The sequence below is a fragment of the Xiphophorus couchianus genome, chromosome 21 (genome assembly GCF_001444195.1).
Source record: "Xiphophorus couchianus chromosome 21, X_couchianus-1.0, whole genome shotgun sequence".
Classification (NCBI taxonomy): Eukaryota; Metazoa; Chordata; class Actinopteri; order Cyprinodontiformes; family Poeciliidae; genus Xiphophorus; species Xiphophorus couchianus.
In genome coordinates this window covers 9,254,163-9,267,724 of record NC_040248.1, presented here as the reverse complement: position 1 = coordinate 9,267,724, position 13,562 = coordinate 9,254,163, and the positions used below count along the sequence as shown (strand labels likewise).

General features: G+C 38.0%; 1 protein-coding gene across 1 annotated transcript; it reads left to right on the top strand.

Moving 5' to 3' along the window:
• Positions 1–2,448: 2,448 nt before the first annotated feature.
• insig1 (insulin induced gene 1) lies at positions 2,449–10,538 on the top strand. The gene is made up of 8 exons (XM_028005045.1): positions 2,449–2,594; positions 3,380–3,530; positions 3,627–3,720; positions 3,816–4,163; positions 5,553–5,677; positions 5,900–6,066; positions 6,685–6,784; positions 8,223–10,538. Exons 3-8 carry the CDS (start codon positions 3,663–3,665, stop codon positions 8,250–8,252), a joined length of 828 nt encoding a protein of 275 aa, XP_027860846.1. The 5' UTR covers positions 2,449–2,594; positions 3,380–3,530; positions 3,627–3,662; the 3' UTR covers positions 8,253–10,538.
• The last annotated feature ends 3,024 nt before the right edge of the window (positions 10,539–13,562 follow it).

The following is a 13,562-nucleotide window of genomic DNA, read 5'->3' as shown; positions in this document are numbered from 1 at the left end:
CAGACTCTTAAACCTACACACACTCTCTGCTGTAGGCTTTTATCCTGAGGCACCTGGATAGCAAAGAATTACATTAAGAGAAATGTATTCATTTGGGAAACATACACACTCTACTTCCCTGAGACAAGTCTTTAGTCCTGCTGCAGAAAGGACTACTATTGTTAGACTACTTTGGTGGTGGTGGAACTTCAGGGGTCTTATAGAACTTTTGTGCACCTTGTGGACCCCAAAGGCCAAATCTAGCTTCCTACATCATTCATTGTATTGTATCTTTTTTTTTATCTCTTTTTATGAAAAATTTTGAGTATGCTGATTTATAGGCATTAAACGCAGGCCTCCCTGTAATTTGGGTTGTGGTAATATGATTGATATAATTATATATGGACTGCTATGTTAATTCAGTTCTTGCAAATATTCTCTAGACTAGTAATCTTACATTCAAGCATATTTCAAAGCTATGGCCTGAAAGAAAATGAGACCTGTTCTGGTTAAAAAAAAAAAAAAAAGAAAACAATTTTCTTCACCATTGCACGGTTTATTTATTCTGCTTTCTGCCAACATCAGGACATCTCATAGAAATGAAACTGGGGAGACAAATGCTAACTTTTCAACCTCAACATATTTCCATGCCTGACTTGTTTGCTTCAGTATGGTAAAACGGCTCAGGCAGAGTGCAACTGTGACATTTATATTTAACCACTCAGTTATCGGTGCCTTTTTAGAGAACAGCTTTTCTCATTCTGTTCAAGTGAATCCAATTTAAAGTCGGTCAGTTTGAATGTGTATTGGGGAAGCTGTAATGCTTTGAAAAAATTCCTTCTGAAGCTGCTTTATCTTTCAAAATGTATAATGTCACAGTTGGAACACAAAGTAGGATGCTTTGGCTTTTATATATTGGCCTATATTTGATTTACAGCTTGGGATATTTGACCCTGACATTAAAAGTCCCAGAAATGTAACAGGGATCCTTGTATTTATAATTCATATTGTGTTTCTGATTTCCATTTTTATCTTTGCAGAGAGAAGTAAAAAGGTTCAAAAGACTGAATTCAGAAGCCCTCTACACTGCCAGGCAGATTAAAAGTTTCAACTGTTCAACACAACTGAGCCAGGTCAATGTGTTCAGTCATCTAAACATGATGAAGATCACCTGCTGGTTTTCAAATCAAGAAGCAATGTAATGGAACCAATGGAACCGTAATGTATCCATCATCTAATGCCTACTTTTAGGATGATAACCCATCTTGTTACAAAACTCAAATCATCTAGTTTGTTTCTTTAGCACAGCTGCTCCAGTAGCCTCGGCAGTCAGCAGCTACCCAGTACTGGCGAGCTGTACCTAATAATAGTTTCCCTTGTGCGTTATTGGTCTGAGTCAGAAAATGACTTCATGTTTTTTTTTGTTTTGTTTTGTTGTTTTTTTTCATTTCATGATTTCATTTGCTGGTTGCTTGCTTTCTCTTATATCTCATGTGCCACCTAATAGGGGAACTATGAAAGAAACATCAATAAAAATAAGATTGTACTTCTGTTGTTGTAAAGTGGCCATTCACTTTATAAAACACTTTCCTACCGTGTGTTAGTGGTTGCTAACTTAGGGACAAAATGACACATTAGCCTTTATTCATGAAGAAAAGCTAATAATTTATTGAGCAAGTAGGGCGCTTCCTTCTGTTGTTCATTTCCTTGCAGGTACATAAGATTATCATTCACAAGCTACAGTCTAAATTTGGTATGTCAACCAGCTTGTTATCAAAAAACCTGAGTATAGACACGTAATGGCCTGAAGGGAGAATAAAAGTCGTTGCTGTATCCAGACTAGTTTTGACTCCAAAGTAAAAAAGCATATTTCACAAATGTATTTTCATAAGACACGAGAAGCCATAAGAAATATACCAACAATCTAAAATAATTTGCTATCTGTATTTGTGTATTTCTTTTGCTATATGTCAAAGAAAGTGACTTGCCACTCTGCTGATGTACATACATATTTTTTTTCATAAAGTGCAAAAAGCTAGGATGAAGAAATTTGGATTATTTTTTAATCATTAATTTGACATCCACCTGGATAGTCAATTGACAGGACATCATCAAAGAAGTGAGGATTGTATTTATCTAAATATGTTTTTTTTTAGCATATTAATATCAGTGTTACATATAATACACACATCTACAGGCAAAGAAATATCTGTGCATGTACGTGTCGTCTGGTTGATTTTAGCAGAGAGTGTGTGTTTGCTGTTCTGCTGCCTCTGGAGGAGGGTAGGTACATTAAAACACGTATCTGTGTTGTTGTCGATCGAGATGGCGGTCATTGACCCTCATGCCAATAACAAAATCATAGACAGACGTGATAGAACTCCACACACCCCTAAGCCACACCTCCTGCAGACTGACCCAAAGTTCAACAACTCCTGCACCATGTGGAAAACAGAGAAGAAAACAAGCTGTGCCACTAACCCCATTAACCAGTGCCCGCCTATATATAAGAGTACCTGTGAATGACATGAGCGCTAACCTGGCAAGTTTGTGTTTAAAGTAAGAACTAAGGATTTCTTCATCTTCTCCATCCCAACGGGATCATTAGCTGATTGGTAAACATATTTTCTTGTATCTATTTTTTTCAGCTACATTATCATTTAAAATACTTTGATGTTGCATTGAGAAAATTGCAGTAACTTTTGGGATACATTCTTGAAACATTTCCCTGAAGGTTCTTTGCAAAAAGAATGGATCACCTGATACTTCAGAAGGTCACACTATGATGTTGAACCTATCCTTCAGAGAACCTTCAGGGAGTATTTAGGGAAATGTGTGTATCCATGTTACCACAAAAGGGTTGGAGTGGTTTGGGTAAGCTCTATTAACCTAGTAATTCTGTTGAGGACTCCAGACCCTAATTCAAGATTTCGTTCTTGATGAAGAAAGACTGTGATAGCTGGTGTACTTCATCTGGAGTAAAGAAATTAGGGAACCACTCTGGAGGTGGTTCAAAATAAGTGTCCTGGTTCCTGGGGCACTGAAGCCCAGCCCTTATAAGGCAACACAGTGCCACTTCCACATGGGCCCACAACCAGCAAAGTGCTGGGTGCACTTTTAGACATGATCTGGATTTTGGGATGTGGAATTGTTTTCTTAAAATGGGCAGTGACAGTGAATTAAACCCCATAGGGGAGAAAAAATATGACACAAAATGACTAAATTGGAACCAATATATTTTTGTCATTAAACTGCGACTAAATAGGTAAAAATGAACCCTGCTGGTTATCGTCTGATTGTGAAACACAGCGAAGTTTTTGATGAATGCCTTGGAAATATCTCTCTTTGGAAGTCAAGGTTTTGAAGTATTGCTCAGTTTCTACTTTCACTTCTGTCCCAGAACCACGTAATCTCTGTGCATCTGTCTGAACCGGACGAAGGGGCGGGGCAGAAGCGTCACGTCATATCAGCCGCCGCGCTCCGATTGGCTGCCGACTCTCACCCGACACAGCTGAGATTGTTTTCTGCAGAGGAAGCTGCTGTTCTTGTTGGTACGATCAGCCTTCTTTACTCGCTGAATGAAGCAACACGGTGTGTTTACCGAAGTAGATATGAACAAAACAACGTCATTCGTGTGACTGTTGTAGGGAGCAGGAAAACAAAGCGGGAGGAATCCTGGCTGCATGAGCAGGCGTGGAGGTTTCTGTTTGAATCAGACTCTGAAACCGTCTAGAGAGCAAGGTAAGGGGGCCAGAATCCTGACTCGTCTCACTTCACACCTTTTTTTTTCCCAGCATCACCCTAATAAAACATATCTGTCTATTTATGACAAATAGAGCAAAAGTGCCAAATGCCCAGACTAGAGGACCACTGCTGGAGCTGCTCTTGTTCACCGAAGGCTGAAACCAAGCATTCGTCCGGAGCGAACTGGTTCGCTTCCAAAGCTGAAGAGATGATGTCCATCATCACCGCGATGCTTGGCAGCGCCTACGGCTCCCTGCACGACGTCCGCACCGCCAACCTCATCCGAAGGGGTCTGGTCCTCTTCACAGTGGGGGCATTTCTGGCGCTGGTGCTCAACTTGCTGCAGATACAGAGAAATGTCACTCTGTTTCCCGAAGAGGTGATGACAACTCTGTTGTCATCTGCCTGGTGGATCCCGCCATGCTGCGGGACGGGAGCTGGTGAGTGACCATTCACTTTATAAAACACTTTCCTACCGTATGTTAGTGGTTGCTAACTTAGGGACAAAATGACACATTAGCCTTTATTCATGTAGAAAAACTAATAATGTATTGAGCAAGTAGGGCGCTTCCTTCTGTTGTTCATTTCCTTGCAGGTACATAAGATTATAATTCACAAGCTACAGTCTAAATTTGGTATGTCAGCCAGCTTGTTATCAAAAAACCTGAGTATAGACACGTAATAGAGATGCCTACCTTCTGATTGGCTACACACTACCTGAGGTGTGCGCTCATTGGTTGATGTCATAACGGGTGAGTTGAAGAGCCTCCCTGAAAACCCCGGACAGATCCGTGTTTGGCTCCTCCCCCCATGTGCTGCGAGGCAGAAAGGGAAATGAAACAAAAAATGATGTTGATTTTTTTTTTTGTCTTTTATTTAACTTTATAGTTCATTGAAAGCGATTTTTGTATTTCCTTTCACAAAATTAGAGGGAAAGGCAGCTGCTGTGTAATGCATTGAATTAAATAAAAGCCATTTAAGCAGTTATACATGGGGTTATGTAATTTAAAATAACAAGCAGGATTAAATTAAACAAATTTTCCTTAACATATTTTAGCTACACATTTCTATTTTAATAAATGTTAAGTCTTCCATGCTGTAAAAGGGTATTATCAAGTATTGTGTTTATTTCACGTGTTGTTTACTTCGTGTGAGTTCCGATAGTGTTGTTTAAAAGTTGTACTTGCTTCCTGCTTTCATTTTGTCCTTTTTTTTTCTTTCCTCACTTTCTTCCTTGTGTATTTTATTCTTTTCTCAATTCTGTCATTTAATAATTTGTGTCTTTTTACTATACTTAAAATGGTGTGTATGTATTTTGTTGATTATTTTTTTAGCTTAAGATCAATGTTTTAAATATAAGGTAAGGAAGGGTTAATATTTATTCTGAAATGAATTTTAATCAGTTTTTAACCACAAAAACTGTGAAGTTCAAACTTGATATTTTTGGCACATTTTAGCTACAAATTTCAATGTATCGTAAAGGGATCTCACAAATTAAGGAAGGTATTGAAGTCCAGATATTTCAGATATTTTGTAAAACTAGGTCTTGTATCCCTTCCACTTCACAATTATCCTCTAATTTGTATTGGATCTTTGTAATAAAATCTTAATAAAATACATTACAGGCTGTAATATAATAATATAAAAGTTAAAGGATTTGAATACTTTCACAGTACCCTGCATGAGTGCAAATGAGTCACCAAGTATAAAAACTCATGTTCAGCAGATAATCATTCACAGCTTTGTCAGGATTGGTTCACTGCGGGTCACACAATTTTCTGCTTGTCTTGTATAATTCAGGCCTGTTTGTTCCTCTTTTTTTGTTGCAGCTGTTATCGGCCTTCTCTATCCCTGCCTCGACAGCCATTTGGGGGAGCCTCACAAGTTCAAGAGAGAGTGGGCCAGTGTAATGAGATGTATCGCAGTGTTTGTCGGAATCAACCACGCAAGTGTTGTATCCTTTCTCAAAGGGCTGATTCCTAAACCAAGTTCTTCTCAGAGTTGTAAATTCCTCCACAGGACACGGTTTGGACACAATGACCGACTTTTACATTTGTTATTGATGGAACTCAGTCACAATCGGTCAGACAAATATTTGCTTGAGATCACAGTCCTACACATCCTCCCGTTCTGATGTCAATCTGTTTGACTTTGCCCTTAACTTACTCTAACCCAGAAACTAGATTTCGCCAACAATGTGCAGCTCTCCCTGACCCTGGCCGCCTTATCTTTGGGCCTGTGGTGGACGTTTGACCGCTCCAGAAGTGGCTTTGGCTTGGGCATCACCACCGCCTTCCTGGCTACCGTCATCACACAGCTGCTGGTCTACAACGGAGTTTATCAGTGAGTCAAACAGTTTTCGCTCACAGTGTTGTACGTGTTGGTCCAAAGACAGGAAACCTATCTCTTGGGGGATTTAAGCTGACAGTAAAATTGTATATATAGTTGCACATGCTTAAGCTATAATTGCAGGACTTTTTAAACTACATGTTCTCTTATTAACCTTCTCAATATATAATATACACCCACATACACCATGGCGTGACAAGACTATAAATCCCATAATGAAGAGGAGCAATAAAGCCATAAAGGAACTTATCACCTGACATCCATGCCTTTCCTGCACATCTTCAAAAGAAATCTGCTAGTGAAACTGACCTAAAACTATGTGTCTACGTCATTCAAATCAAACTTCTCACTTAAGTATTTTCCAGCCCCTCTGTAAATTTGTAAAAGTGCATATATAACAACATTTAGCCTCAGGGGTTTCAATCATTAACTAAAATCCTCCACCAACAACATTTTCTGAAACTTAAACTGTAGGAGGCATTGTAGTTCTATGAACCGTTTTACTGCAATTTAAATGCATTTCAAATCCAGAACTGCTCAGTTATAAATTAGTTATTCTAAAAACCTTAACAGTTATCTAATAATCCGCTTTATTCATGTCCTCTTTTTCAGGTACACATCTCCAGACTTCCTGTATGTGCGCTCCTGGCTCCCCTGCATATTCTTCTCAGGCGGTGTCACTGTGGGTAACATCGGACGGCAACTGGCCATGGTAACATTTGCTGCCTTTTCTTCTGGGTTTTTATTCTATACAAAAGGTTAAACTTGCAAACTGATGCCTAACGTAACATTTACATCACACAGTTTAAGAATGTTGGTTGTTCTTAGATCAATAAATCTGCCTTTGATAACAGTATGAAAACCCTTTGTTTCTGCTATTGATAATCTGTATCATTCCAATTGACCAATCAGAGGCTATTTGGTTATCAAACTAGTTTTTCGCTCCAGATGTTTTAGTGGAATATGTCACATAATTGACTTGATGTTGACTACTAAGTTGAAATTCTGAGATATCTTTTATTCTACTGTATTTGCTCAGAATAGCTCCACTGCATTTATCTCCATCAGCTTCCATGCCATTCATTAATACAAATAAAGACTTTTAAAGGGCTCCTATTCGCCACATATGCTTTTTTAGCAATTATATAACAGAGCCAAAGAGCTCGCAGATAAGATTGTGAAATGGTTTAAATTTTTGCAAAGAGCATTGCATGCTCCCCTCCAAGTCCCCTTGCTTTTCTGTCATAATAATCCCATCAAGTCAGCTTTGATGTCTTCATTAAGCTTGTGCCTGGAAGCCTCACCTCATTCTGTCTGTAAAGTAAGAGTCCCGTCACTCCCTCAGTTTGACTCAGCGAGAGCGTGAAAGCAGATTAAGAGCTCTTGTTTTTCACAGTCGCTGCGAGGCAATGAGAGCTAGTCAGGACTCGGCTGACCAGAGGGTCATTCGCTGCTTGTTGTTTTTGTTTACGGTGAGGCCTGTGGAATGCTGGCACAAGTCTGAGCTTGGGAGTTTTGTTCGCTGCATTTTTTTTTTTCCTTCTTCTGGTACTTCGGCTAAGGATCAGGGGGAGAATTAAGTTGTTTTTTGCACCACCATTTTTTTGTTGTTGTTTTCAGAGCATCTTTATCGAGATTTATATGTAAGCTTGTTATGGTGGAACATTGTTTTAGCAGAATTGTCCCACATGCAATCTATTAAGGACTGCTTTTTTCACTATAGTTTTAGAGTTAATAGTTAGTAGTGCATTTATTCACTGGTTGTCAATCAAATCCAAATTAAAAGTATGTCAACTTTATATTAATGAATATAAAAACCCATTTATTTTTTTAGAAATTTTGGTTTTGATCTTTTAATGACATTAAGAACCTTCTGGGGAGTCAGACCTATTTTTCTGTTAATACATATCCAGACTATAAAGTCCTAAAATATGACTTCATACTTTAGCCCTGTATATTTTAATGGAAAACTTGATATTAGCTTGAATTTTAAAAATATATATATAATTTTGCAAGCCAAACGCACAACAATAGCCTATGACTGAAAGTTGACATTAGTCATAGACTTCGATACATTTCAATGTCTCTACTCGTGTATTTGAGTTTGGTTTTTAAACCAGCTGATTCCTTTCGCCTTTGTCTTTCCTCAGGGTGGCGTTGAGAAACCCCACATGGACTGAACTGTGATCTGCACAGACCTTAAGAGGAAGACCTTAAGTGAAGAACATTTTAAGCAGAAATGGATTAACAGGAAAGGAAGAATGAGAAGGATAACCTGAGAAAAACTGTCTCCTTGTTTTCGACTCCATCCTTTGATCTAATAACAAAGCACAGGTCAATTCTGCCCCATCCGCTAACGTGCCATGCCCTTCGAATCTTCTTGCAGCCAAATGAATTGCCATTCCTGATATCCTGCATTAGCATTAAGGCATCCTTCGCACCACACTGGAGGATGGACTTAGCCTTGTTTTGATTTTGCTTTTCTTTGTCTCATGTGACAAATGGACGCACAATGATTTTGTTTCATGAAGTGGACTCCTGTGTGCGCGAGTGTTTGAGCGTGGATGTATTACGGTCTTAACAGAAAAGACTTGATAATTTTGCAAAGATGTCTTGAGATTTTCTTGTTGTTTTTTTTTACCTGACTGTAATATGGTCATAAAAGGGAAACTTAGTCTGAGTGGGGACACACCTGTTTTCACTCTTTCATAGAAATGTAATCAGCGGTATTGCATGTTCCCCATCAAACCAAATTAAAGTATTTATTTTTGGAAAGTTTTCACTAAACTAGCAGATGCATGTGGAATACAGATTTAGACTCTTCAGTTCTTGAGGAACAATTTGGGAAATTATTTGCTTTCATTCAAATGTAACTTTAGCTGAACTACTTGAGATTGTGTATGTAAAAAATGCATAATTTCTCAAAGGTGATTTTTAATGTACAGTTAATTTAGACTTGCTTTAAATTTTCAAGAGCCTCCTAATTGTAAATGCAATTTATAAGCTCTAGTTCCCTCACCTCATCAAAGTTGGAGCAAAGTTTTTATACGAGGCCTTGCAGATTAGATGCGATATGAGTAAATAGTTGCAGGATTGCTTATTTCTTGCATCAGACCTCACAGGGTTGCAGATCTGCAGCTGGACTTTTCTAAGACTTTCTTATTTGGAAATTGCGCTTTGAACATGGGGAGCAAAAAAATTTGCTTAGCTTTTCTGCAAATGGCAAAAAAGGCTTGTTGCTTGGTTAGTTCCAGTAAAAATGAAGATAAGCTTTGCATTTGTTTTCAGGATTTCAGAAGAAAGCAAATGGTTTCCCACTGTGTTGGTTTATGTAGATGTGGTTAGTTGGAATGAAAAGCAAAAGGGTGGTATGTAAAACGTGCCATTGTTAGAATACTCTATACTAAGTGAGTATAAGCACATGCATTTGTGTTTTAAGAGGTACACTGTAAGACATTTGGGGCACCTCATGCAAACTTGACAGCCTCTTTGATTTTATGTTTTGCTTGTAAAAAAAAAAGTACAATATTGACTTACAATTGGTTGTCAGTACAATATCTATTTTTTTACAGACAATTTTCTACTGTTTTAGATCTGGGAAACAAAAAACAAAAAAGGATTGTAGTTGAAAGGAAAGGAGAATGTCCCATAAGTATGTAACCTTTAGGAGCTAAATGTCTCGTGGAATCATGTGATCACGCTCATTTTCCCAGTCACATCTTAAAAACTCATTTCAACAGTTTGGGAACATCCACCGATCAAATGTGTGGGCGAGACATTGTTACTTAAGATTTGCAATCTGTGATTGCCTGTGTTTTATAGAATTTAGTGCTTTTGTCACTATAAGGGTTTAGTTTCCTCCTTTGTGTAGAGATATTGTCATTAGTGCTTGTATGTGTAAAAGCATTCTGCCGATGTAATCACACAGGTATTGCCACACTAGACTGACTGTATGTTTAGTGTTTAGGGGTCAAGAGGATTAAGTGCAATCACACCACACATGAGCCGATCATTCTTATTTATTATTCCTGACAAAGGCTTAGAAATAATCTATGTACATGCAGTGTGAGTTGCTTGGAGAAAAACAAAAAAAAGCAATAACATCGTTTTGTTTTTTGTCAGATTTTATGCCTTTGGAGTCAACACCAATGACTTTCACCAGAGACAAGATAAAATAAATTCTATGTTGTGTCAAACCATTGATTAAATTTCATTGTGTAGCATTATCTAAGGATACCTGATATATATTTTTTTGAAGTGTGTTCAGTGGCAGACCGCTCCAAGTGGAGTCTGCATTTATTCAGGTATGCTAAACAAGAGAGGAAGCTTTATTTATTGTATTTTTTTTTTCTTCTGATGCAGCATATCACCTTGTTTTGATGTGTTTTAATTCTGTCTTAAATTTGAGCAATGTATGGTTTATGCTACATTGAGTTCAAGTGAAAAATAAAAAAAAACTGACAATATCTGTGTTGTTGCTAGAATCATGAAGGGATGGGAGAATTATTTTTTTATATTTAAACAATGTTTAATACTGAAAATAATCAAAATAGAAAATGCAGTTTTCACCCAATGATTTAAGAAAAAAGTCTGATAACATAAGTGAAAAATCATGATTTTTATTTATTTATTACAAACATGATAAAAGTATAAATCACACATGAACAAGGATTGCAAAAGACATATTTTTGTACAATTAACATGCTCGAATGATTTCTTGTATGATGCAGATACCGTCTTTTAATTCTGGTTCCACAAATTACAACATTTTGCTCTTTATTTATGACGACCTACTAATTGAATTTTACATCAGATTTTTTTTTAAATAGTGATCTGAATGCATGTATTTTAAAAAATACTAAAAAATATGTTGATTCTTTAAAATTAAGTAAAATATTAATTTGTATTGTAGTAAAATAATCTATTTATCTTTCCAAATTAATCACCACCTTCAGTGCCAGAAAGGCTTAAAAATTCACCTCAACTTCACTACATAACAAAAGGTAGTTCATACTTTATGGGCTTGAAGTAACTCTACAGAAGCAACATAGATTCACAGCTCAGATTGATACATCTTCCAACAGCATAACTATTAAGTCATGCACTTCACAAACCTGTTATGAACCTTTGGCTAGAAGAAAACCATGTCTGTAGTTTGCACAGGCTATATGGGCACAGAAAGTGGAGGAAGGAGATTTAGGCAGGTGAGACCAAACCTGACCGTTTTTCTTTGCATACATGTTTGGTAGAAAATTTCAATGCAACATGGTGGTGGCAACATCATGAAAGGGAACTTGGTCAGAGTTGATAAAAGAAAGATGGTTGCAGCTACATGAAGGAAAACGGCAAAGGACTTCAGGTTGGGGTGTAGGTTCGCCTTCAGGCTCTTTACACTATTCTGTTTTTCATAGAAACAATCAAATTGCATCCTTCCCTTTATAGAGCAACTATGCTAAAGTTTTTGCTTGTATGTCAAAGTTTTTAGTTTCAATCTCACAAGATATGAAAAACACATCTTGTACTTCGGAACAATGGAACCATTTACACCACAAATATTACACAGGGAAGCTTTTATTGAATCCCGTTAATGGAAAGGTATACAAAATAGTTACAGTTTGCAACTCACTGATTTTGAACAGTTTCTGAAACAAAAGTTAAATGACAAAAAAACACCTCTTCCATTGTTGGTGAAAACACAACTAACCCAAACAACCCCAAGTCGAAACTATAGCCCCTTGAATTTATTTAAGTCTCAGACAATATCAGAATTAAGCTGTCTGTGGAACTGGTGACTGTCTCTGCTGCCATGGCGAAGCTCAATGGATGAGGACGCTCTTTTGTCCCTGCGCTCTGTCAGTCCCCAAAGCCACCATGATGTTTTTGGCTGCATCTTCCTTCTCCTTCCTGTTCTTTGTGGGACCATCACCAATGAGCCAAATAGCCCTGAAACCGCTGCCCTCCACTTGTGTGTCACTGGGATCATAAGAGACTGCCCCTCCTGCTCTTCCTGCCTCTGTCTGCCCCATCCCAGAACATGCCTTTCTGCAGGGCAGCCTTCTATTTATACCTAGTAGGGGACTGACAGTTAACCTTTTGCACTGGGGGGAAATTTCTGGGAGAGCAGCCAATGTCTGGAGGCTAGTCTGAATAAACCTATTTATCTATGTAGCTATGTATGTAAGTCTGTATATATATATATATACATATATACATATATATATATATACACACACACACACAGAGGCAATGATCTAGCGCCACACGCCCTCTCTCTCTCCTCTAAGGAATGGTAATTGGCTGACTTTCAGCCTCCTTTCATTTACAGCCACAGCAAACTGAAAGACTCCATTAAGGCACCTTCTCTCTGCCAACAACACCACCACCCTACCCCCTCTCACTCATAAGCTCGATGCTTCCTCCAGGGCACTGAGACGGGCCAGGCTGGGCCCCGATCTGATCTATCAGTTTGCTACTCTCTAGCTCTGTCCTGGCAGACAAACACCAACCCGAGCTGCATTCTGGTGTCTTTAAAAAACAGGAAAGCTCTGAAAGTAGACCTGCCCTTGACTGTTTTATTTCACACTTCACTTTTATGTCTTAAGAAAGCTATCCTTTTGAAACAAATACGGAATGGAGTCAGTTAGGTCGAACAGTCTCTCTCATCCAGATGGCCCCAGCTGAGGTGAGATCAATCTTTATTGATTGGAGGGGAAGGAGTTGCAATAAAGCAGCAACAACAAGATAGAAACATCCACCATACAACGCATAAATGAACAAAAACGTACAAATATGTAAAAATAAAAAGAAGAAAAAAAAAGACGAAAGTTTACATGAATTGGACATTGCTTTTGGGTTTTGAATGATTGGTTTGAACTCCTCTATATTTGGAGGAACGCAACATACAACTTCAATGGTTGTAAAAGAAAACTATCAATTTATTGTGCTACATACACAGGTTTAAATATAATATTGCACCCCTGCTGATATTTAGTTGAATGTTCTATAATAGGTTATTGCAAAACTAAACAGCTGAAATTCTTGCTGGACATTTGACCTCTTGATTTCATGCTATCCAAATCCAGTTTTAATGTATTATTAGGGATTATGATTCACAATCCCCTCTTGTGGCCACAGAAAAGAACCTCAGAATAACCCTACCACCACCGAGCTTGACACCTGAAAATATTTTATCTTGGTGGATAAAATAGTCCAATCATTATGTCATTCAATTAAAAACATAAGCTTCTCCAGAAACTATTTGACTTATTCAAGTGGACAGCTGCTCTTAGTTGACTTTAGAGGTGTTTAGATTGCAACAGTTGCTGATTCTTTGGCTTGCTCCTTCTCAGTCAGTGGTAATGTTAAACTCCCATTATTGTGATCCCATCATTTTCTAGCTGCTGACAGACCCGAGGCTTTCAGGGTCCTGGGTTGTTATTGAACACCCTACCAATATCATTTCCTCTGACAATGAGGCTTTGGGTCTGATG

Excerpts from the sequence above, each read along its gene's own strand:
- insig1 (XM_028005045.1), top strand. The coding sequence starts at position 3,663 with ATGAGCAGGCGTGGAGGTTTCTGTTTGAATCAGACTCTGAAACCGTCT. Across the intron at positions 5,678-5,899 it reads GAATCAACCACGCAAGTGTT|AAACTAGATTTCGCCAACAA; the intron begins GTATCCTTTCTC and ends ACTCTAACCCAG. Across the intron at positions 6,067-6,684 it reads GTCTACAACGGAGTTTATCA|GTACACATCTCCAGACTTCC; the intron begins GTGAGTCAAACA and ends CCTCTTTTTCAG.